Source organism: Bombus fervidus, chromosome 4 (genome assembly GCF_041682495.2).
Source record: "Bombus fervidus isolate BK054 chromosome 4, iyBomFerv1, whole genome shotgun sequence".
In the NCBI taxonomy this organism is placed as follows: Eukaryota; Metazoa; Arthropoda; class Insecta; order Hymenoptera; family Apidae; genus Bombus; species Bombus fervidus.
This window is the reverse complement of record NC_091520.1, coordinates 16,259,266-16,285,327: the sequence shown is the minus strand read 5'-3', so window position 1 is coordinate 16,285,327 and position 26,062 is coordinate 16,259,266. Positions and strand designations below refer to the sequence as shown.

General features: G+C 40.7%; 2 protein-coding genes across 3 annotated transcripts in view; one reads left to right on the top strand and one right to left on the bottom strand.

The window, feature by feature from the left end:
• The window catches only part of 5-ht2b (5-hydroxytryptamine receptor 2B), a 123,805-nt gene extending 103,981 nt beyond the window's left edge, over positions 1-19,824 (top strand). For both annotated transcript variants that reach the window (XM_072001892.1, XM_072001891.1), the window contains exons 4-7: positions 1,647-1,863; positions 8,081-8,417; positions 15,509-16,029; positions 17,313-19,824. In XM_072001892.1, coding sequence (XP_071857993.1) covers positions 1,647-1,863; positions 8,081-8,417; positions 15,509-16,029; positions 17,313-17,806 — 1,569 coding nt within the window. In that variant the 3' untranslated portion in view covers positions 17,807-19,824. The remainder of the gene's footprint in view (positions 1-1,646; positions 1,864-8,080; positions 8,418-15,508; positions 16,030-17,312) is intronic.
• Positions 1-26,062, bottom strand: part of Rpn2 (Regulatory particle non-ATPase 2) — an 86,954-nt gene that overhangs the window by 4,335 nt on the left and 56,557 nt on the right. Inside the window, exon 11 of the mRNA XM_072001889.1 lies at positions 555-889. Coding sequence (XP_071857990.1) covers positions 555-889 — 335 coding nt within the window. The remainder of the gene's footprint in view (positions 1-554; positions 890-26,062) is intronic.

The following is a 26,062-nucleotide window of genomic DNA, read 5'->3' as shown; positions in this document are numbered from 1 at the left end:
TTCACCCTAGCCCTTTCATCGGCTGATTCTTCGCCGAATCGTATCTCCCTATCGTTGGCAAAATTTCTCAAGTTTGAGAAAAATCGGACCGAGTCCTTGTCTACGCGATACGTACACTGCGGACTTCTACGCAAATTCATAATTTTCACAGCATAATTAAGCAATTAGAATCTCGATAGAACATTGCATTACCTACCCGTTATCATAGAAAGCACTATACTTTGGATATTTTATAAATTCTCTCATATTGCGTGCCCATTTGTACGTTGCGCTTTCATGTTCAAAAACGATTCGAAGTCGTTGTGAAACAAAGATGAGAACGAAATTTAAGTAGACCGCGGATATCTTTGCGCCTGTGGGAAATTTAAAAACGCGAGGACCTACGAAGATATATTATAATTCTCGCTATAGTATCTAACACGCAGAACAAATCTCTGCTCGCGTTTCATTTCTCCAATTGCGTCCATAAAAATCTGAACTCGCACGAACATCCGCGATCTAAGATGGTAACAACGTACGAAAGAGAATGAACGTCGCTTCAAAAGTTAACTCACCAGCGTCGATGATACCCTGGGCCAAGATAGCGCCGAACTTCGCCATTACGTCCTCGTGTTTGTCCACGACGACCTTCGCGTACAACGCCCTGAAATCTTTGACGCGAGCACACGTCGCCTCGGTTTGCTGGATCAAGATCATCGCAGACGCGATCAGAGCACCCTGACGAACGAAGTTCACCGAATCGTTCGTCATAGGATCCAACAGAGCTATGGCCTCCTTCAAGCCTGTGCCAGCGCACGCTATTCCCAAGGCCATCGCTGCGCCGTATCTCACGTGAGGATTGTAGCTTTCCGCCAGCAACGAAACTACACTGGGACATTGCTCCGGTGTTCTGCAACAAAAATAACAAAGCTCTCCATTAACTGATTTATATACCGGATGAGAGATGATGTATGGTTCGTTGAGATAATGCATTCGCGAGATTCATCGATCATACAGTTTCAAGGTTGTTTTTGACGTAATTGCGTGGTTTGGATGGAGCTGTTAGGTCGCGAGGAATCTATTCATTCTGAATCGGGCCGAATCTCGTCACGAGCGAGTAGACTGCGAGCAATCTATTCGCCGTATATTGATGCGAATCTCGTCACGAGCGAGTAGATTGCGAGGAATGTATTTGTTGCGAATCTACGGTGAAATGGAAACGTGGCTGTCCTTTGATCGGGCTCACGGGCATTTCGACGAGAAATTTGGAAATTCGTGGATTACACGGTTCAACGTAACGCGAAGATAAATCGAGACGCTCGTTGCTAGCACCGTGTGTTAGTTGCGAATGGAATTGCAACGATGTTTACGACATTCCAGGTACTTTAAAAATCTCGGAGTAACACGATGGTAACGAAAAAATTTGTGGGGTTCCAAATAATCCTTAGATCCGTAACAGATACCACGACACACGTAGAAACATCCTCTGCGTCGTTTTCCATATATAACACGATAATATAAAAAAATTAATAAATAACCAAACCGCTAATGTCCAACTTCTCTTAAAAAAAGAAAAAAAAAGAAAGACACCATATAAAATGGAAAGATAAAGTTAAACGTGAAATGTCGCGACACTAAGTGCATAATCCTGTATACCGATGTTTCAGGAAGACGACTCCGTGCTGGTGAACGGCGCGTGTCAAATACCGGATCCTCTGTACAAGTTGATCGGCAGCATAATCTGCTTTTACATACCACTGGGCGTGATGTTGCTTACGTACGCTTTGACAGTCAGACTGTTGGCGAAGCAGCAACAGAATATAGGAGGAACTGCAGGTTGGTCCTCCGGATGGCTGGGTGGCCCACAGGGCCCACCCTCGGGAGGTTAGTGTATTATCAGGTACACTGACCCACTACATTCGCGATTCCATCATTCCACGACACCCGTTTCAACGCACTCCGCTCATATCCGTAAACCGATTCATTTACTGTCTCCTTTGTGTCTTTTTAATTTCTAAATTTCTCGTCATTCCTGAGTACTATGATTCCCTCCCCATCTGCATATCTTTTTACACGTCGTGCGATTCTCTATCGTATTTACGTTTACGTTATACGTACAGAGACAGGAATTCGATGAAGAAGACGTAAAAATTTTGCTATTATCACGCGGTTATTTACATACGAAGAAATAAATATCAATTTGCGAAGGACGTTCAATTTTCTATCATCCAAGTTATCTAAATTGTGGTAAAAATTATTTCAAATATCCAATACGAACGATCCTACGCTCTTAATATGGGAGAGCTTCGAAAAAGATGTGGAAACAGACAAAAATGATATGCTTCGAATATGAATTTCGTTCGATACTTTTTAATAAACATAAAATTAATTCAAGTCTTTCGAGAATGTATTCGCTCGAAAATAAAAAAGGTCCTGACAATGTACGCAAAAAAAAAAAAAAAAAGGAAAAAAAAATAAAGATTGATTAACAAACGTTTGAGTTGAATTACTTATTCCGAAGTATACTAAGCGAACTGTAAGATCAAAGATAAGACGATAAGCGAGATCCAGTATCACAGTGCTTTGACAGGTTCTTGGAAAGTTCGTCCCCTTTAACTTTAACTTCCAAGCGTCTAAAATTCCAATATTTTTCTGTACGTAGAAGTTTACAAAGGTTTTGCTTATAATAAACGCGTTATTTGCAAAAAAACGGGAACCTGTGCAATTATTTGTTTCGAGAGTGGAGAAAACAGATTTAGCTACGGCCAAGAAAGAAGTTTTAATGCTTGTAAAAGGCCAGAAGTTTCTACGTGACTGCCTGTTGCTTATGGTTAACCGATTATGTATTTCGAAGAAGTTGGCCGACTGGCTGCAGGTTATCGATTTTCAAATGGAACTATCGAATCGATCTACCGGAGAAGAAGTAATTCGTAGGAGGAAAGTTTATGTAGTAACTCTTTTCTGTCCTGTTATTTACAAAAGCCTCTGGAAATTCTTCGAACGAGCAGTAAAGCAATGGAATGTGAAGTGCTTCTATAATGTCGGTATTAAAAGAGAAAGTTCGTGTATCTTGGCAAGTTCGGTTCGAGCAAGCGAACGATGAAGTAAAGGAAAGTATTAGATTTCATATTATGAAGTTTCGAGATTGGAAAGTTACTTAAAAAAAAAAAAAGAAAAAAAAACAAAAGAAAGGAGAAAAGAAATGAAAAAGAAAAACGAACTTTGCGAATCCTTCAGTTTCTTTAAACATATGTTACGAGTGCAATGAAAATTAATATCGTTTGAAAATTACTAGAAAATTCGTAAAATTGACAGTGCAGCGATTAAACGACTTGTTCGATATCAAAACGTACAAGAACAAGACAAAAATGTTGTATTAACATGTCATAGATGTATCGAGTACGAGCTGAGGATTCGAGAGATGCACATCAATTTCCTACTACTTTTCGTAAGATAGTTTCTTATATTTATTAACGTAAACCTTTATCTATTAGTATAAGAAGAATTTAAAGCTACTAAAACATATTTTGCGGTAGAGATCGAAATTGAAACTTGATAATTATGAAGCTAAAGGATACCATTTTGAAACTGTTGATTCAAACTGTCAAAGTTCCTATTTGCATCGCTGTAACATCGCTGTATTATAAAAATATGAATTAACATGGTAAATACGGGAAAGGTGAATTAATAGGAGAAATACGGGAGATATAAAGTACGAATTAATACGACACACAGCAAGATGATATTTATGCTGCATATTGATATTTACGAGTTAAGTTTACCGAACTAACATTTCACTTGTCGAACAGATTCGATAAAAATCCAATAAAATAAATATTTCAATTTGTCGAATAAAAGCTATGCTTCGCTGTATCGTACGGATGTATTTTCAATGTAAATCTAAATTACCAAGCTGTCAGCAATACCGTTGAGCTTTGCTTCTCTTGCTGTTTGCCATCTAACGCGTGTAAAAATTTGCAAAATCGTGAAACCGGAGCACGTTGAATTTCGCAGTTCGCCCCACTGCAAACGAACAAACGTAAGCGTAAAAAGACAGAACGTTACGTCGACGATATTTCATCGTTTCGAAGGGAACGCGTCAACGTTCGGCACGTTCGCGCGTCGACGAATCTCTAACGTTAAACGATCAGACAGCTTCTGCAAAGCTATAATCTTCGACCGAAGTATCGTTCAGTGGTACGCGACAATAGAAACGAAAGATAGAAAATCGAAGGTTTATACTCTGACATTTAAACAGTCTGTTTGTCGTTTTAATTGCTATTAATAAATTGTATTCACACGTATAAACAAAAGATAAAACATATTATTTAAAAGCAAATAGGAGGAAATATGGGAAATAATCCAGTAACAATAAAAGTAATAAAATAACACAGGAGATATTGCAATTTGTTTTATGAGAGTCACGCAACAATATAAAATTTCCACGCATCCTTTGTCATTATTACGGGTTCGTTCTATCTATAGCGTTGGCATTGCGTCATGAATCATCCCCCCACGTTTCCCTGATCAAATATTATTAACCATTTTCCTCCATCTCTGACGCCAGACATCATTTCCATTTTGCTCGTCCACGTGTCAGAATTATCCCCGACAAACAAGAAGTTTTTCCTCGCGTTTCAACGAAAGAATGAAATGTCAAACTTACTTTCGAGCATTGTCTCGCGTACTCCACACTTTTTATCGCCCTTACTCCGGGTCTGAACTTAACAAAGCGAGTTATCGCGCTGCTTTTACAGCGAAATTTTAAAACGAAATGTTCTTTAATTGAAAAAACAGGAAAAAAAAAAAGAACAGAAAAGGAGGTAAAAAATGTCGCGTCGAAACCCGACGAAGAAGATATCTTATCGACGGAAAACTTGGAAGCTTAGCAATCGTTTTAGATTCTCCGCTACAATACAAGTTGTACAGGGCGATAGTAAATAACAAAGATCTTAGTTTCACGAGTAAAGAATTTCCTCGACCTATATGAGGATTACGCGACGATGTTTCACTTGCGAGCTACGATTAAATTAACTAAATGCCAAAAATTCTTGTCTGTCGACCTCTATTACGACGAATCATTCCTCAATTTTCCATTAATCAATGCTCTCAATAATCGACCATTCTGTCAATCGATGTTAGCTAAGCTTCTATTCACGACCATACGCTCGCACACAAAAAGACAAGAAAAAAAAAAAAGAAGTGGAATGGAGAGGAAGAAGAAGAAAATGAAAATGAAATAAGAGAATCACGAGCAAAAAGACGATAAAATCCTAGCCGATTTCGTCTGATCTCGGATCAAAGTCGGAACCGATAACAACATTTTCGTGGCGAAGGGGCGATTTTTAATCAAAGCCAGAGGGAATCGAACGGAACGTAAACGCGAATAGCCTCCGTGTCGTTCGTGTCTGTCGGGGAGCTTGCCGAGAGAGGGTATTACAGAGAATTTCGGTGTAATCCGGCAACGTTTCCCAGCCTTTGCCTTGGCGCGATTCGGCGGAGATTGCGATTAAGAGTTCTATAGATTGGCCGGCCTCTTTGTTCGACGGCGCAGCTTCCTTCGTGAAAGAAATTAAACCCTTTCCCTTACCTCGAGCCATCCAAAGTGAGATTCCGCTGTCACGGGAAAAAAATGGTACGAGCTCGTGAGAAAAATCGTTTGTCGAGGGGACGCGCTAATTATCAGCATGAAGTCTCTAGGGAATTACTAGGGAATTTACGTGTTAGCTACACGCTGCTTTCTTTCGTTAAAACGTCCTATTTAATATCTTCTTCGTATATTAATATTTTCGTACGTCGAGGTATTTGAAGTTCTAGGTATTTTTAACTTTTTTCACTACGACAAGAGAAAGTTCCTCTTGCAAGGTCATTCTAAAACGAATTTCAAAAGAGCTTCGTTAAACTTCGTACAGTTTGAATTCGTACAATTTCAAAAACGAAAGGCAACTTTAATTTGTCGCTTATTCCGCTATAGCGTGGAAAGATCTTTGAAAGATTTAGTTTAGAGATACAAAAATAGAGGCTGCACTCTTTAGAATCAGCTCAGGTAGACTTGTGGTAGGCTTTTTTTTATCCCACGAAGTTACAGTAGTCCGGAGATTGACAATTTTTCTAACGGAAAAGGGAGAGATTTCTGTCGTTGTTGAGCAAAGTCTAGAAAATTGCAAAGAACGCTGGAAAAGTTTCGTGAGGTTATGTGGCGCAAATTGGGACACAAAACGACGCCTCTTTCGACTGAAACATTTGCATCGGCCGATTTCACTTGCAAATTGATCGTTCGTGTTTTGCAACGTGCGCCAAAAGTGTCGGTGAAACAAAAGGCGCCGTTTTAAGAACTGTCAGAAATCAGGCCGCTCTAGATTCCTTCTAGTGAATCTATAATACTTTCGTCAGGTTTTAGAATAGTTAAGCATCTATATACAGAATTTCATTTGATTGTAGGGTAACTACAGAAATGGTTGCCGGTTTTTAATTTAGAGTTTAATTTACTTTAATCAAATCTGGTTTCAAGTTTAACAAAGTTTAATTCAGGAGCTGACTTTAATGTCTCCTCTGTAACTGGAATTCTTTTCTTTTCGATCGCGAAAAAGAAGATTATAATTAGCTACAAAGTTTACAATATAATATTACGTTCATTGAAAACGTTGATCAATGCAAAATGTTTTCTAATTTAATATAAAATGTAGATACGTAGGTTAGATTAGAGAAACGAAGATGAGTACGGTTTTCAAATATTCGTGCGCAAAACCAGATGACTTATTTCTTCCCTTAGATAATATTTCTGCAGCAACGTATTGCTTTAAAATGCATACCAACTGTTTTTCCGAATCGAAAGAAGGAAATTAACTGTCAATCCCTGCTCCACGTTGCACCGTTTCGAGCTCCGGGAATCCTACATTCGTGGTTATATCGGACGAAATAAATTACAAATCTGGCTTTGAAATATGCAGTGGGTGACACTGGTATTTTCGAGCCAAATGAATGCTGTGTTTCAGTACCAAAAAAGAACGATCGATACATCAATTTCGAAACATCGTATATCGAGTCAGCTAATATATCAATATACTTTTTGATTGACGTGAAAACGAGAAACACGTTAAGACGAAACGAAGAAAGAGACTTTCTAAAGACGTTTCGTAACTTTAATAAATACAACGAACGATTGTCTGCTTTCGTTATTGACATATAATTCCAATCTTCAATTGCAAAGTATTCGATAATTATTCGAGAAAACCGGGGTTGATCTCGTTGCAAAGAACATACACTTTGGCCGTTAAAAGAAAAGAAAAAGGAGACGTGAAAACGTCAAAATCGATTTTTTTCTATCTTAACCCCTTTTTACGAGAGCGCGTCACATTTATCTCTGGGAAGAGCGAACCGCCTCTTCCATCAACGTTGAAAATGGACGAAGGATTAAAAACGATCGTTTAGCCCCGTCGATCAGTCGTTTGGCGCAACTCGCGCGACATTTTTCTTCGCCAATCGAAAGCATGGTGCTCCTTTTCGCCTCCTTCGGCATCCAGCGCCGCCCATTCGTTGACAACGATAAGAAATTTCGACGTACGCGAGGGCATGCAAATCGTGGCCCATTATGCACAAGTTGCGGACGTGACACGGTATGCTAAAAAGGACGCTTCCGAATAATCGTTCAGACCGAATTAATCGATACAGACACGAGGGCACGGGATACAAAAGAGGCGGTGCAGTGGCGAGCATAAATCAACCGATTCAGAAACGAAACTAGAGGACTGTAGTTTCTGATCTCTTATTTTATCTCTTATTTTCTCATCTCTTAATTTTCACCCGTCTGCCGAGTTTACGCCATAACAGTCGACGATCCTTCTGCCACGAAACGTATACGAGTCCTTTAGAAGCTAAATCGACCACACTGAACAATTCCTCCGTCGATTTCGCGTTATCCAAGCGCACAATCAGCATCCAACTCGACATCATCGTCATCCTCGATAAAGAAATCTTATTTTTCGTATACTTGTTAAATAAATAAAGATAAATAAAGATTTAGAAAGTCGTAGACATCTGCATGTCATACATTGGGGCAGAAAAAAAGTTCTGATTAACCGGCTTTTCTTCGCATCCATAGGTTTAGACAGACGAGGGACCTGGAAGCGGTTCCTGTTGAGTAAAAGCTCGGCCGGAAGCGGCGGTACGCCGCAGCACACTTCCGGTACATCGACAGACACCGAGCTGACAACGCTGGACACCCACGAACTCTGGCTTCCGGAAAGCGAACCACCGCCGTCGGCGATGTTCGCGCTTCACGCCTTTGGCGCCGAAATGCTCAAGTTATCCAGAGGTTTGGAGGGCATCGCCAGCCCCGGAAGCCCTACTCCTATGGGAACGCCAAGGTCGACGCCTCAACACTCGCTCCAGCATCATCAGCAACAGCAACAATTGCATCGGTGCAGCTTTCGACACGGGTAAGGTTACGATAGTATCGTATGCTGCGAATTCCACACCCATATTTCTACACCATGTCAATGTTCGATGTATGGAAACGCGAAGTTAGAATATCGTACAATACGATTGCACTGGTTAAAGTACAAACCAAGCACCGATTCTATCATTTTACGACATACTTTTGAACCATTAATACGGAACATCGAATTTCAATCTTCGAATATGCTCTTCTACGAGAAAAGGAAGCCTCCGATAACCATAAACCTTCCACAAAGGAAGAAAGAAATAGTTTGTAGGCAAATGGCGCGAAACCTACAAACCTAAAGTAACATCAAACTCGACTCGACCTCGTACCACCTTAACACGAACCTGAAATACATTCGAATAAAATTGTAAAACGACCTGGAAGCGTCGATTTCACCGTAAATACAGAAGTTTTCTCAGTCACGTTGCGAGATAAAATATCAAACGATACTTCACGCTCGGCAGATCGCCTGGTCGATCGCAGTTTCCTTCGAGAAACAACTGTCACCGCGGCGAACTGCATCCAACTGGAAAATATTCTCCAGGCGTGAGAGTGCACGGGATCGCGATTCCGATTTACGGATGCTTTCCGTGGCTCCCTTCGGGGTACCCGTCGGAAGGAGCAGCGGGAAACGCGGCAGATTTACGAGGGCCGCGGAATATTTCTCATTCTCGCGTCACGTACGTTTTTTCGCGTCTCGTATTCCACGTGGAGATTGGCTGCGCCGCTGATATCTCGGATCGAACACGGTTTCACGAACCGATACCCCTGTCGACGTAGTCGCGATTCGAGTTGATAAAGCTGCCTCGGATCGGCAGAAGCTCCTTTCTCAGAAAAGTTCATCGAAGATTTCTTCGTGCTTCTCGTCTGAGAGATTCGCCAGTTTCATGGGGATAATTTTATTACGCGATGGAAAATCTTTATTCAATTTAATTTAAAGAGGCTCGAACACGATTCCTTTTGATTTTTAATTGATATTTAAGCGTATCGCTAGTTGTACGTTGTCAGCAAAAGATTGGATAGTTTCACGAGGTTTGTTACGGTCTACCAAATGACAGTTTAATAATTAAATCGCTCCTCTGAAAAAGAAATTCTTCTTCTATACGAATTCTTCTAAACGATAATAAACAACGACTGACTAAAATATTTAAACATTTATGGCAACCTTTCACAGATACGTTATGCTATAGCAAATGTTTTGAAATTTCATTAGCGCTATAATGAGGCTTGGTTATCGTGATTAAACTAGATGGAACCTACGACATACAGCAACGAACGAACCTGAGCACACGCCCTTCGAAACATTGTAATATTTTTAAAATTACACTAAACGACCTGATTGTTTTTTGCAAGTTAGGAGAACTAGTCTCCCAAACGATGCGTAAAATGAGTTCCCGAAAAAGTGCAAATTACCAAATACATGTTTGCAATAAGCACCTTGCAATCTTCCACGTACATTTTCAAATTGGTTCCATATATATCAATATAGTCGTTTCGTTTCTCATACTAACACTAATGAAATTTCAAAATATTTTACGCAACACGATACAGCGTGTGCATGAAAATTTTCTGCGATATGCGTTCGAATACTTGCATCAACACTTGTACACGAGATACCACTTTCAATGGGTCTTTTGCTATTCGAAGTCGACGTCGTTCGATGTTCAAGGCATCGTCGTCTAGGCTGATCTACTTCCAATGACGCGTAAGTGAAGATAGAGTTGGCCGCACAAATGGGGCGTTATTCCCGCCACGGAAATTGGCTATTCGTTACTGTTCTGGGCCCTACGGCTAACCGAACAGGGAATTCAGTTGGATGTTGCCGGATCGTGGAAGCGTGGATGGGGAAAAATTCACGAGGGAATTTAGCTGAGATCGCGAGGAGACACTACGACGAAAGTTTGCGGTGAACGAGGAAAAGTGTAAGGAGAAAAGTGTCGAGTTTCAGATTGAAAATGGGATTATTTATCGAGAGATTTGGCGGTGAAGGTGAATCGATGGATCTTTGCTCGAACGTCGCAGAATCGTCGTTGTTTAAATAACAATTGCTCGATTATTAATACGACAAGGTTTTTAAACTTCGTCGGTATAATTTTATAATATTTCCGGAATGTATTTTTCCCGTTGTAAATTATGTTGGCCGACAGCTCAGCCATTTTTATTCTTTTCGACTCAATCTTGCTTTAGAATTATAGTTATATACCGTTTCAATGCTTTACACACGTATATATGTATATACGGGCGTGTGTATTTGAAACACCCCTTCAACGTTTCTTTCGTCGATCTTTCTTTGCCATTTCTTCTGCTCTGAAAAACATATTCAAACGCAGTGCGCTAGTTTGCATTCTCTACCTCTGCATCTTACAATAGGACGAGACAGGCACAGATAAGAGAGAAAGGACAACTAAGCGGCACCATCATATTTATATCCAACGAATTATTTTGCACAACATTGCCACGTCTATAAAATCACATAAAAATAGAAATTAGTAGTTAGAACACACGAAGGAGATGATCAGGATTAAATTATCTGATGATATAATGATCGTAGAATACGTAATATTATACGATAATCGTGTAACAAAAATAAAAATAAAAAAAAAAAAAAAATAGATCCAAGAAAAGGCCAGGAGCTTTAATTCGGGAATTTACTAATCAGAAATAACGCGTAAAGAATCAACAAAATAAATCATATAATAATACGTTTGACAATGTCCTAAATTGCGATCAAAGGTGAAAAAGGCAGCCGTAGAGAACGAAAAAGCTTCGCCTGCGAACAATTCGCCGGAAGTGAATAGCAAGAAAGGAAGAAAACGCGAAGAAACGAAGAACCAACGTTTGTCAGGAACCACTTAAACCAATCTCAAGTTCCACTGCCGAAGAGTAGGTAAAATTTCTGGAATCGTTGTTCCATCGGCTCGTAACAACGTAAGGAGTAATCTTAACGAATTTAGGTCAGTTGGAAGGAAACGAAGAGGCAATGCTTCGGGGCTGCTTCGATCCTCGCTCGAAACTGTCGATCAAGGATACGAGGTAACTTGTCGAACGCGGTAGCGACGAAACATGCCGACGTGACCACATTTCGCCTGGCTGCGAAGCGGTCGCGTTCACCGATAATATAGCAAGTTCACGCTGCCTCAAGCGTTCTCGGCATGCAGACGTTAAGCGTCCTTCGATGAAGTATGGACCGTGAGACGATTCGCTAATACTTCGCGTCACACCGGTCTGAAATATGTGGCACTTGACCGCTATTGGGAATTAGGGGCCGTATTTGCCAATTATTAGCGTAGATTGCTTGCCCGAGGGATTTCACGGTGAAATATTGGCGTTTAATGCGGCCACACTTTTTACATCCGAAGCGCAAGAAAATTATGGCCGAACTTGTAATAGATAGACCGCGTAGATATTCATGCAAATTCCTACTTTTATAAATACAATTAGAGAAATGGCACGCGAACATTTGTGTTACGCATTAAGCGTTATAACGAGCAATATACTTTGCATATATCATATATTGTGGTACATTACAGTGGCTATATTCGCAAGCGTTATCGTACCACTTAACGTCGTATCATCGTGCAATAAATATTATTTATTATAGCATTTACAATACCGATTAATAAGGCGCAAGTATATTAAGCTTCGTACGGTTTAGTAGCATGAAAGCCTGGAAAGTGGTCTGTGCGGCAAGAGGCGCACGAAGCATGTTGCACGGCAAGAAACAAAGAATCCGTTTGCGTGGAATTAATTGAATCGTTATTTCGAGAACAATGATACGGACAGATCTTTTGTCTCTCTTTCTCTCGGCAAGAAAGCTTTGCCGGATGGATAGAAAAAGGAGGCTGCCGTTTCCAGGACAATTACCAGGCACGACCAAGTTCTCCCGAACTTTCGGCCCTTCAAAGAGCTTCAAAGTGACGAGCAAAGCACGAAGCTACGACACGAATCCTTTGTGGATACGACTAAGTGCATTCCTTTATTAGAGTGCCCCAGGTAGGTAAGAGCAGTTTACTTAAGTGGCCACCGGCCCGTTTTGCACTTTGAATGCCCAGCAGCTAAGTGCGATCCACTACCGAGGCCTGGAACCACCATATATAATGGCTTTTCTCGCGCGGAACGACCTTTCCGTTCGCTTCTTCCCTCGCCCTTCCGCCGATGTTTATTTCCTGCATTTTTCCTTTTTCAAACTTTTTAAATCTTTCCCTGTTTTTTCTTTTTTCTTTTTTTTTTTTTTTTCACCGGTGACTCCGAGTTACGTCAATGGACGTGGTTCGTTCGAACAAGCGGCGAACAATTTGACGAACTTGATTCGACGCGATTCCACACAACGTTCGATTATAATCGCAGATAAAATTCGCACGTTTAATTGCAAATGCTGCGAACTTTACGTTTCTCGATAAAATAACTGCAGTTTAAAAATTCTATTGGAAAAAACCTTCCAATGACTTCTCCTTGGATCATCGACGTGCTCGTCTGTAAAACGAACGTGTGAATGCCTGCCATTGAAATATATCCGATCGAAGGGAAAAATGTGAAGTGTCGCTGGATCGGATACGTTCGCGTTTTGATTTTGCCACAAGCACTCGAAGCATCTTCAATCAATCGCATCGGTCGAGCGAATAGGAAGACCTTGGTCAACGATCATTCAACGATCGATTTCGGTAACAATATCCTATTCCAGTTTCAATTTCGAAAGTGTTGGGAATCGTTCTATCAAGCCATCGAGGAGCTGAAAAATTTCTGCACCGATGTTTCCCCAACTGTCCCCATTTTTCATCTATTACACGCCATCCATTTCTCCACGAATCGACACCATTTTGCTTTCGAAAACTGTTATTCCTTTCTGTCTTTCCTTCGAATAAGTGGACGACAGATTTTTATGCAAATTCGTGGTTTCGAGAACGCGATTCAAAAAATAGAGCAGGAAAATTGTAAAATCGGTAGAAAATTGTTTTACCTATCGATCGTTACAGAAAGTAATTATACTTTGAATTAGTTTCGACAACGTGTACTTTCGCGTAATTTGACATATATTTGTCAGTGGTTGCGTACTTCGTTGTCGTCTTTTCTCGGTGCCTTGTTTCAAACGGTAATGTTAACGCTATTATGAAATTGATATCGTTGTAATGAAAGTTTCCCGTGGAATTTTAAAAACACGGAGAAAGTTATTCGAAGAATTCCTTGCAATAATCAGGCTTCCGGGGGAATGAAAAGCCGCATGGATTGGATGAAGAATCTTCGACGATAGTATTGTACAGTACATATTTCGTAATAGCCGGCGGCTATTATTAAATAACTTTGCCGGAGATATAGAAAAAAGATTATACGTTATCCATATCTGAACATTCCTCTTTCGTATAGAGCAGATTCCCTGTTTTTACTCAATTTTGTATTATGAATTTCTTGTTTTTACGCAAGACAAGGCAGATTATCGAAATATATGCGAAGCTTTGATACTTCGGACGTCTTAATCTGCTAAAGGAATATGATTCGCGGCATTCTCATTTTCCTTCTCGACAACTTTCTTCGAATGCGAACGGTTACGACGCGAGTATCGTCGGAATTTATCTTATCTTAAACTCGAAACTCGTTTCTTACTTTAAACTTCAAACTCATCCGAGTCTCGATATTTTTAAATTCATTCTCCTCCGCGTTTCTTTCTTTCGCCTTCTTCTCTCTTAACTTTAATTCCATTTTCAAGTTTATCCAGTCTTAATGCCAATCCATCTCCGTTCCAACTTTTCAAGTCTCCTAATTCATCCTTTTCAATTTCACTGCCACCTGCTTCGAACGTTTCAAAATTACATCGCCTCCGAACTCCATCGTTTCGATCATAATTTTCTTTATTTTTAGTTTCATTCCGTCTTCCTCCGTTCTCGATCTAACCGAATTTCGATTCGTCCCGAAACACGCGTCGACTGGATTCAACCATTCGACGAACCTTCGCTGCGAGAACTTCGATCCCAACGTATTTCGAATTCCAAATTCGCTATCGGCCGAACAGAAATCCTGTACAAGTTCGCTCGCTTTAATTCCAACTCGTTTTCAATTCCAAACATACCGTTGGTCGTGTTGGAAGCCTTTGCGACTCCGCTCGTTTTAATTCTAATTCGTTTGAGACTCGATACGTTCAAGAGCCACGAGTCGTTCGAACTGGCGTTGCTCGCGATGAAACCGAGCTTCATCGGCGCCTTTGCCTTTGGTTCGTGGCATGCAATAATGGCTGGTTGATCCCCAATAATGGATAGAACGCGTCAAAAGTGGCTGGCGCAGCTGCGTTTCATATATGTCCGATTTATAGCGGCATTCGTCGGCCTTTTTCGTCGAGAGGCTGTACCGTTCCTGTATTTTCTTTTTTTTTTTTTCTTTCTTTTTTTTTTTTCAATCCACGCGATCCATTACCGCGCTCCATACAGACAGGGCGAAAGGAAAGGAAAAAATGAGAAGTTGAACCTAAAAATGCACTACCTTTCGAGAACTACCTTTTCCATCGGGATGGAACGCGAGCCTCGTCCTGTGTCACGTTCCACGAATTATTGTACGTTTCTCGCTTCTAGGATGCATCGATACGATGCTCGGTTTCCAGTAGCTGCGAGCTATTATACTTTGAATCGATAAAATATATGTTGATCGATAATCAAAGTTGCTATAGAAAGGAAGGAAAGTTTGAAAAACCGAAACTAGTCCGCCGTAACCGAATCTCTCGTTTCACCTACTTTCTACGAATCGTATCGCTGGAAGAGGTTGGCAGGAAAATATGATACTCCGGCTGCGTCCATAAATCGTAAACTTTGATGATTAAATAGCGCATCTCTCAACAGCAACGTAGTAAATCTTCAGTTTAAAGAAAAAGGGGGAAAAAAGGAAAGGAGAAGGTTATAACGAACGATGTTAATCTATTATAATAAATCACTGTACTCTCGAGTGAAGTATCTAAACTTTGTCGAAAACGAGTACCAAGAACTCGGACGATTCTGTCTACTACGCGTCACCATGCAAGTTACAGAGTGCACGTATAAACCGAATTTCATATCGATACGACGAAGAATCTCACGAAATGCTGACCGCGACTATTTAACGTTCCAGGAGCGGAGAAAGCGGAAGCAGCGCGTCCGATTCTCGAACGAGCCTCTCGATACCGGAAGACCTAAGCTCGCCCACCCCGTGGAAGCATCGGCGACGCGCGTCCACCTTCAACGAGGCTCATTTGGAACGAGCGGAATCGGGTTCGCCGAGAACACCCAGGAAACGATCTTTCAGCTTCCACGAGCAGCCAGTGTTCGGCCGTGGTTCCGTTTCGCGGAAGAACTCGTCGAACGAGGAAACCTCGAGCACGCAGAGGAAGTCGAGCGATAAACAGGAAGGCGAAATCGCGTTACCACCGCCGTGTACCTGCCCCTATTTCGGCGAATCGTCCAAGAGACCACCTCCGCAACCATCCAGCGATATCGTGATCGTTTCCAGCGATACCATGAAGCCAATCTCGGGGAAGAATCTGGAGGCTGCGTTTCTCGGTAGAAGCAACAGCGGTAGAATGGAGGCGAGCAGAAGCTACGAGCCAAATTCTATCGTCACGTGGAGGAGCGGCAGAAGAGGATCTAGTTTAGGTGGGTGCGAGTTGATTGGGAATGAAAAGAATCGATAAAGTGGCTTTTGGTTCGATGCTGCTATTCGTCTGATTTTTCTTTTTCTTTTTTCTTTCGAGCTTTTGGAATTGCAGACACGAGTTCATTTCCTTCCCTGTAATTGAGAGAATACTGTATTTTATAGAGAAAAATCTTCCTTCTCGCGATGCTCACATTAAAAGGCGATTAGGTATTGGGAATAAGGAGAATCGATAATGTGGTTTTTGGTTTGCTGCTGCTATTCGTCTCATCTTTTTTCACTTTTTTCTTTCCTCTTCCTTTTTGGAAGGAGACGAGCTTTGGAATTGCAGACACGAATTCGTTTCTTTCCCTGCAATTGAGACAGTGCTGTGTTTTGTAGAAAACTTTCAGCTTCGCTATGCTATGTCAAAAGGTAGTTCCATTATTTAGAAGCGTGAACGAGACGACGACGAAGGATCCAGCTTAGGTGTAACGTTCAAGTTGATTGGAAATAGGAACTGATCGGCAAAGCGGTTTCTATAATAGTTCGATGTCAGTTGATTTAGTTTTTTAGCCTGTCGACGCGGAAATCGATATAATATATCGATTGTCTCGATTGCCGTCGTTTTCGTTTCTGTTCGCATTTAGTTTCGTTTAAGGTATTAAAAGTTTTACGAGGCGAATTTAGTGACCTAATTAATTGTCACTTTGGAGAAGCAGTTGTTAACTCGAATATACTGTCAGATGCGTTTAATGTTGCAGAACAGCTGTAGAGATTAACTGATAGTCGTTAATTTAAACACAGGCTGTAACTCAATTAATTACCAACTTCAACACATGATCAATTCCGAAACTACGGTATACAGTGTACACCCATATATAGGGTGTGTCCTTCAGGATTAACCACTACTTTTTAGCCATCGATTCGTATTATTATTCAACACGCTAACATGTAACCGGATTGAAATGCGAAGAATCAGAAACTTGTCATCCTTTTGAAAATCTCACAAATTCTTTTTCTTCGCTAAAATTTGTAAGATTGAAACATAAAAATTCATCGTGGAGTTAACTTTCCTGTAAATAAATGAAGACGCACGATGCATTCGAATCGTGTTCGCCACAACGAATCGTAAAATCTTCCAAAACTACAGTCCTTTGTTTCGATTCCAAGAGAGCAACGAAATAGATTAGCAAAAATTCGCAACAGCGTCTTTTTCTCGCATAAATGTGGAAAAATCTGAATCGAATTACAGCGCCCACGATCAAGTCTTAGGAAACTATAATTCTTCGTTTTAATTCCACAGGGAACACAAGAACCGCGTTATTGACCACGAGAGGTGGTCCGATCCGGCGTGCAGCGACGATGCGTGCTCATAACGGAGCAGCGAGCATCAGCTCTAAGCAAAGCAGCAATTCATCCTCGCCATGTCCGCACAGATACTCAGGGCCAGTTCGTAGCCACCATTCGAGAACCAGCAGCGTTGTTTCACGAAATAGCTCGCGACACGGAAGGATCATCAGGCTGGAGCAAAAAGCGACGAAAGTTCTAGGCGTCGTTTTCTTCACGTTCGTGGTCCTCTGGGCGCCGTTCTTCGTCCTCAATTTGATACTAGCCGTGTGTCCCAACTGTGAAAGGCAGATCAATCACAAGATCTTCGATTTGGCTACTTGGTTGGGCTACGCCAGTTCTATGGTCAATCCTATCTTCTACACGATCTTCAACAAAGTGTTCCGGCAGGCCTTCAAGAAAGTGTTGCTCTGCAGATACAGAAACCAAAGCTGGAGGCCATCCAGGTAGGCCTTTGGCCCCGGGAGACCGGGGATCGCCGTCACCAGGGTTTAAAGTCGTTAATAAACGTCGGCTTCCGGTAGCAGCGGAAGCGGAGGAACCGTGGTTGACCGGCCGTGGTTTCTCGGCGAATTACGAGCCACGGTGAAGCTTTGGTTGTTTCATGATCGCGGATAAACTGAAGAAGATTTTATGAAAATCTGGATAATATATATGTGTGTGTATGTGTGTGTGTGTATTCGAAGCTTCCGTGAAAGTTTAGAGTCAAAATGAAACGAGGATTCCATTGAACTAAAACGAGTGGAAGAGTCGAAGCGAAGCGAAAAGAAATTATCGAGACCATGCAGATCGTTCCTAGTTGCAACAAGTGATGTTTAGTGAATTGTGAAGTATGATAGAAAGATGTTTTCGATATAATATAGTCACGGACCATGGTCAAGCAGTTAGATCGTTTGATCGTGGAGGAAAAAGTGAAGAAGCTTTTGTAAAAGGTTTAATAATCTGGGGAAAATACGGAATCGAGAAAGGTAGGAAAATTGAAGCGAGTAGATCAGTTGCAAGCTGCAGTGAGTGATACATCGCGATAAAGAAGTTCTTTTTTTTTCAAATAAAATAATTACGAATAACAGTGATGGTTAGATTGATTCTCAAAGGAAAACCGAAGAAGCTGTTATGGAATCTTAGATAATCGAAAAATGAAAAATATTGAATCGAAGTGAGATATTTGAAATTCCAGCGAGTGACGTTCAGTAAAGTTGTAAAGAACGATACAAAGGATACTCTTTCTTCCTTTTGTTAATAAAATAATTCGAGAAGCTTACGTAGATCGGACAACGCGAAGACAGGTGTACTTGAAATGAAGAGTTTCCAACGAAACTCCTAAGTGAACTACGAACTGCAATAAACGTTCCTTCCTTCTGTAGGCAGAGCTTCCGCGAGTTGGGAAATCGGAACACGCGAGACGAGCAATTTAGATTAAGGACTTTAACGATAATCGACTTGTTAAGGCACAGTTTCGAGGATTAAGGTTTCCAATGCGAGCCGAACACTTCATCTTCCAAAAGCGGTCCGACGAGCTTTCGCGATATCGATAAACGAAACTGCGATACTTGACCGAACTAGGGTTAAAAGAAGCGAGACGAGAGGCTAGTAGAAGAGCTTCCCTAAATGCGCGACATAAAGCGAGCTCAAATCTTCCGCCTGACATTCATCTGTGTGTCGTAATTAAATGACGGCGATGATTCGAAAAATTGTCGCACCACTTCCACCCGTTCATCCCTCTACATCTTTACACGTTCCGTGCGATTCTTAACACTGTGGACGTTTATGCAAATGAATGAATATTTTTCTAAACGTCATCAACGATACGGAACCCAAGTAGACGTTTCTTTTATCCGTTTGTTTCATAACGAGTGCTAACTATATTTTGGAAATTTTATATAGGATATATTTTTGCATTTTACGTGTATTCTGTGAGTTTCCACGTTCTTCAACGTTTCGTGCGTATGCATAAAAGGCGGCAGTCTATTAACAAAGAACGACGAACGCGTTAGGTCGTAACGTAAGTAATTCGCGATCTTCGTTACGATTTCCCGGTGGAAACGAGGCGCTGTTGCTCGAGAACCTTTCAGCTAACGAATTAAGGTCATTGTCCATTTAACGACACGGCAAACGAACACCAACAGCTCGGTATTAAATACTTCGTATTCTTGTACATAGTCTAGCCCTTTCGCTACTAATGGCCACTGCCGTGGCCTTTCGCAAACTTATCTCTGCGTACGAATGGCCATTATAATGCACAGTTGAAGCAAATGTACTGCGAAAGTAGGTAAGATAACATTAGGTTATATCGTAAGCAATGCGGTTCTCTTGCCAACTATCTGTTGGTAATAGGTTTGCTGCGTAATAAACATTGTTCCGTGATAAAAGTATTCATAACGATAAGTATCATACGGATGATGCAAATTCTTCAACCTTCTGCGAAACAGAAGTCGAGTAATGAAATATTAATCCTGAATTAAATTGCTCTAAAATCGGACGAAATGTGGTTTCATTTTACTCGCTCGATACCTTTGATAGTGGAAAATGATCGCTTGAAGGCGATACAAAGATATCGTTGCATTTCTATCGAGCGCACTTGGCACTTTCTCGAATCCTTTCGCCGAGAAAGATTAGGTTGTCCGAAAAATGTCTTTCGCTATTTGCACGCAGCTGCTTTATCTGGCTACGTTGATACGAACATGAAAGCTAATCTGTCAAATTTTGTGGTCTTTAGCTTCGATCGTCTTCTAGCTGTCGCAGGACACGTTTCGTTTGTTTCGAAACAAAAAACGTTGTCATCTATTATTTTCTTCTAAAACGAAAGAAACTTTCGGGACAACCTAATACTTTGGTTAAGAACCTATCATCACGCGTTGTTCAGCGACGATGAATTTTAGTAAATTGTTACTGTAAACGATAAATAAGAAGACGAATATACATTAGCATGGACGTTCGTGTATTCTGGACACTTTAGCGTGATAATTTATTATTTATCGCTGGATTCGTCTTATTTCCTTTCCTTCTTTTTTTTTTTTGTAGAATTTTCCTTTTAAATATGACAATCAGCTGGCTCGTAATTCGCGAAACTGATTTGTAGCCGTAGCAGAGATTAATTCGAATAATATCTCAAAGTTTTGAATCTGTGTAACTGTTTCACTGTGTTTCGGTAACTGAACAACCTTTCTTCCATGTGTTCTTTTACAATCTTACGTTAAATGCGAGACAATCAGAGCTGGCTAATAATTCACGAAGCTGATTTGCAGCCGTAGCAGAGATTTATTCGAATAATATCTCGTAGTTTCTTGATCAGACGAACCGAACCACCTTTCTTCCACTGTCTTTCGATGGTCGACGCAATAAAACACGACAATCACTAAAAATTACGGGACGTAGGATTCCGAGAGGAATACGAACAGCGACGGGTCACGGGGAACCGAAACGCGAAGGTCGTAAATAGGAGCGAGGTTCCTTTTCAGAACACGATCACGGATAATCGAGACTCCATTGTAAACGGAACTGATCACATTGACCACTGAAAGGTTCTCGTAACAAACAACCGGCTGCTGCGATAAAACCTACATACATAAAAGTGTATCGATAGCGCTTTCTCTTGATGCGAAACCCAGGGAACCTACCGGAAGCTCTACAGCGAAAATTGAAACGGCTGTATGCTGTAGCTGGATTGGCCGAGTTCGTGTCATAAAGCAAACAGCTTGGGCCAGTTGAACCAGCGGAATACTAGATTCGGAGAAAGGGAATCTGTTCGATTGTAGTTTCGAGTGGACGTAGTTTGAAAATTTCTATCCTCTCGGTATGCGTCGAGATGATCACGATCATGCACAGCGAAAAATTGATCGCGCGTGTTCAAATTTCAGAGGAAATTATATTCGCGCGTGTTGAAATTTTCAAGAAAATTATATTCGCGCGTGTTGAAATTTTCAAGAAAATTATATTCGCGCGTGTTGAAATTTTCAAGAAAATTATATTCGCGCGTGTTGAAATTTTAAAGGAAATTATATTCGCACAGAGGCAAACTAACAACAGTAGGAAGACTCTGATGGTTGATTTTCGTGTTCAAGGAGTTCGACTCAAAGGAGAAACGGGTTTAAGACCGAAGTAAAAGTTGTCGCAGGGCAAACTAAATTAACGAGAGACGATTCCTTTTTTCGCATTTTCGTATCTACGTTTGTTAATTACTGAAAAAGTGGTTAGAATGTAGCTACTATGGAAATGCTTAAACAATCGGAGTCTGTCGACAAAATGGAACAGTCGTGTCGCCTGGCTGATCCATGTGGAATGTAAAAAAGAGAATTCAGGTTGGAAGGATGTGGTGGAAAACCTAGAAGAACGGATTCCGTTTCTCCGTACCGAGTTCCACAGAGAACGTGAGCAGAATTGACTTAATCGAAGCGAGAACAAACAGAGCGGAGAAGTCAAAAGTCGATACGACAGGCATATTCCCCTGCTGGAAGGTGGAAAGGAAGAGTGGCTGAGCGGCGAAATAACTATCCCGATCGAGGCGAAACCGAAAGAAAGCACAAAAGCAGCTTCTCGGCAATTTTCTGCCGTAAGAAGTTGCTGCTCGTTTCGACAGATTACTCTGGCGAGCGGTCTGACGATAAAACCTCAAATGGAATGCGTGAACCGACTGTCTACTGGCTGATTTTTCGCCGGTTCCCCGACACCGATTGCGTGTAATCGCAAGTAAAGTCGTTTTGTAAAAAGAAAATCCAATTGTGCGTTCGCGTGTATACAGCGATTTTGATATTTCTCGAACGATCGATTAATCGAAAACGTAGGTCTGAAAAGGTTGGTTCAAATTTTCGTTCGCGTTTCCTTGCCACTAAACATCGTTCGTAGATGAAACGTCGAAACGAAATGTTTATAGTCGCGCGTTATTACGATACGCGGTAATCCGATGTTTTGAACGACTGCTTAATTTGTGATACTACGACGAAAAAGAAAAATTACGTTACTGTATATAATGATCTAATATTTTCCAACCTCTGCTTAATTAGCGACGTTCAACTGAAAACGTCGGTTGAACGTTGTCGAGTTGCGTCGGATCCGAGCTGCTCTCGTTTGCAGGCGGAAAATCCAACTGCGTTTGTCGCAACGTGTTGCACGCTACACGGCGATTAAATATTTTTTACAGACTGATTGATTCGTGACGTCGTTCCGAACGGGTTAGTTGGATATTTGGTTGCGTTAAGGTCGCACCGAAAACGTTTGTAAATAAAACGTTCGCGCGTTACTACGCCAATTCCATATCTTTTGCCGATTGATTAATCGTAAAATCGAATTGAACATCGATATAATGCGTTAAATGAAAGAACGATAAAAAGTTAAAGATATTAGGTTGTCCGAAAAGTTTCTTTCCTTTACAGACACGTCTCTTACAACGACGCATCTTTATACAAACATGAAACCTAATCTGTCGAACGTTGTGATCTTTATTTTGATAGAAGAAAATGGATCATACGTAATTCGCCAAATTATATAAAACGGAAAATGTACATCGATTATTTCCTTATCAAACGAAAGAAACTTTTCGGGGGACCTAATAGGTAGCAGAAAATGGAATTATCCAACGCGTGAAGATAAAATATCAACACGAAACACGGTATCGATCTAGAGACGATTCAAAGCTAGCAAATACTGCGAGGTATCGTTAAGTCGGAAAAATTATTCAAGCTACCGAGTATAATCGATATGATAATTTAATTCGCGCGTTTAAGTATATTTGTAAATAGTCGTCGAACGTAATCGTCATTTATATTGTTAAGAAATGTAAATAAAAATCAAGTAAAATTCACCTGAACGCGACCGCCTGTGTGTGTGCGTGTATGATCCAAGTATAGGTGAATAACGATCGAAGGTGAGAACGAAGAGATGAGCGTTCGAGGATTCGATTGGAGAAAGGAACTAGTGGTTAGAAAACGTTAATCTCGCGTGCTTAGTGAGAGAGTAGCGGGATCTCTGAGAGATTCTTAGGAAGATTGCGAGCCCAAGCAGAAGCCAGAAATCCCTTTCGCTAATCCTGAACCCGATTGCAATCGCGAACAAGACCTCGTTCCCTTCGATCGTACGAAATCGTTGCGTTTCCACGATATTTATCGCTGTTTCACCGACGTGATTCTTTCACCGTTAACGCTTTGCTGATTTCACAACGATGTTACGCTTTCTACAACTTTTCTTCGCAAGACGAACAGAACGTCGAAGGTTTTGACAATCTCCTAACGATTTTTCACTTCTATTTCGCCTTTCTGTAAGCGTCGTAATATTTATGAGCCAAGTGACAGGAGCATTATAGGTCGATGCATTCGAAATAAAGCTTCGTCAAGGAATTTCAGTTTGCCCCAGGTTAGTACGAAATAAATATGTCGCGACACATTGTCCGAACGACAAATATTTACGGAAAATGATATTTATTCTAAACGTTAATTAATTACCTTAATTATTCTAAATTGATCGATATATTTTGAGACGACTGCTGGTTTTCAAGCGACATCTCGTCGATGAAATATACCGTACGCCTTGAAGAATAACGACCAGCATTCTTAGACTCGTGCATAAGATGATTCTACGCTATAATTCTACCGCTAAACCGACGGGAAATCGTTCGATGAATCTAAACAAATGCGTTTATGTGATAAATTTGGTAAAACTAGCAGTACGTGCAAGTTTTGTCGGTTTGTCGTATTTTACGGTTGGTTTGTTTCCCCCTTTCGTCGGGGAAAAAATACGTTTCGTCGTATTTCATTTACAGAAAGCAAATCACAGATCGATAAGCTAAAATTGTGACGGGTCTATAACTGAAATAAATGGCTGGAAATAACGAGAACGAATCACCCGTAAGCAATACAAACTATAGAAAGATGACACGCAATTTGGTAACGATAACACGGTTCTAGGACAACAGTCGAATAAATAGTTAATCGCAAATCGCATTTGTGTAACGCGAGATTTGTTAAACGGTCCGTCAGGAAGTTAAAATTAATCACCGCAAGAGCAACGTCTGAATAGAATGATTAACGCGGTCATAGCGTAAATAAACAACGAACGCAACGTAGCCCTGCGTGAAAATCGATTTTTCAAGCTGATGGTGGCCCTGCTTTCAACTTTACGCCCCCCGCACAAATGCAAAGCAGAGAAACAGAAAAAATCAGAAAAAACATGGAAAATCGAAAGAAAGCTTGGAATTGTTAAAAAGACGCGAAACGTAACGGCGACAACGTTTACGTCGCTGCGGAAGCGACGGACGAATGGAAAACATAGAAATATGACAAATTACAAAGTAGCAAGGGATAGGATTTTAGAATATCGGAAGGAAGAAAAAGGAAGAAAGATTAATTAGAAAAGAGGGAAGTCTGAAACGTGATAGAGTCCAGATAGAACGACGACTAAAATTAAAATTAAAATTAAGTGGGTTAAAAGGGGTTATAAATCGGTTTAAAAAGAAAAAAAAGTGAAGAGATATTAACAAGAAAGTGTAATGAATCAAAAAACTAAAGACGAGAGAGACGAAGCACGAAAAAGAAAATAAAAGGTACGGAGGCAAAAGGTTAAAAACGAAGACGGAGGAAATAACGATCGGAAAAGAAAAGGTTAAAGGTAAAGCAAGAAAAATTATGAAAAATCGAAAAGGAAAAAAAAGCTGAAATACGAGGGGGGAGGGGACGATGGATGGAAAAAGTGAAAGGTGAAAGACAGTTTCACCTCAACCCTAGACGGTGAAATAAGGGTGGTGAGAGAGGGAGGGGAAATAAAGGAAGGAGAGGGGATAATGAAAGATTACCAGCAGGTCGATAGGAAAACGATTAAGCTAAAAAACGACCGATAATTTTCATCCTATGAAATCGAACAAATACGATAATAACAAAGTTATATGCCATTCATATACCTCGCTTATAATACAAAACTATTAATTGCAATTACGATATGAGAACAAATTCGACGCGATTGAAGACTGATATAATTAATTTTTAATTGTTTACATACGTAACCCGAACGCGAATCCTAATTTACGAAGGATAAATACGTCGTTATTTAATCTGCTCGTAACCGCGTCGACGATTTCCCGAGTCGGGATCGACCTCGTTCTTAGTTTGAATTTCGGTTTAACAATTTCATAGAATTTACAAAGCGGATAAACAGTCGGAGCGATCGTTAAACGCTGGAAATTATGCGAGCAAGAAGAAATCGAGACACCCGGATTCTTCGTAAAACTCGCAACAACAGAGGAATTTGTTCGCGTTGACACGCCGTGCAACTGGGCAAAATAATCACATAAAATAAACAGTATTCTAATCCAATTAAGCTTTATCCCATATAAGAGATTCGATCCTGATCATGAACTTTAGACCGTAGCGAATTTTGAGACCACGGTGCGGCCGCGCCACCGTAAATTCGGATCAACTTGGACAGGAATTTAAATAACTAATGGTTCTGCTTCAAAGGAGCTTCAAGAGCAAGATAAGCCGCGGAGTGATGGAAGCTCTTAGGTTAATCCTCTGTGGGAACCGCTACTCCCGTAATTATTTGACACAAGTCTGCGAATCTAAAAATAATCGATCCGCGCACGTATTATAAATTTGAATTTAAAGAAATATCTGTAACAGATGGTAATTTGATTATACGTGTTACTCGAATAAAATACTTGACATTTTGCTAATTACTTCAAGTAATTTTTTTTTTTTTTTACCAATTTCGTCAATAATTTCG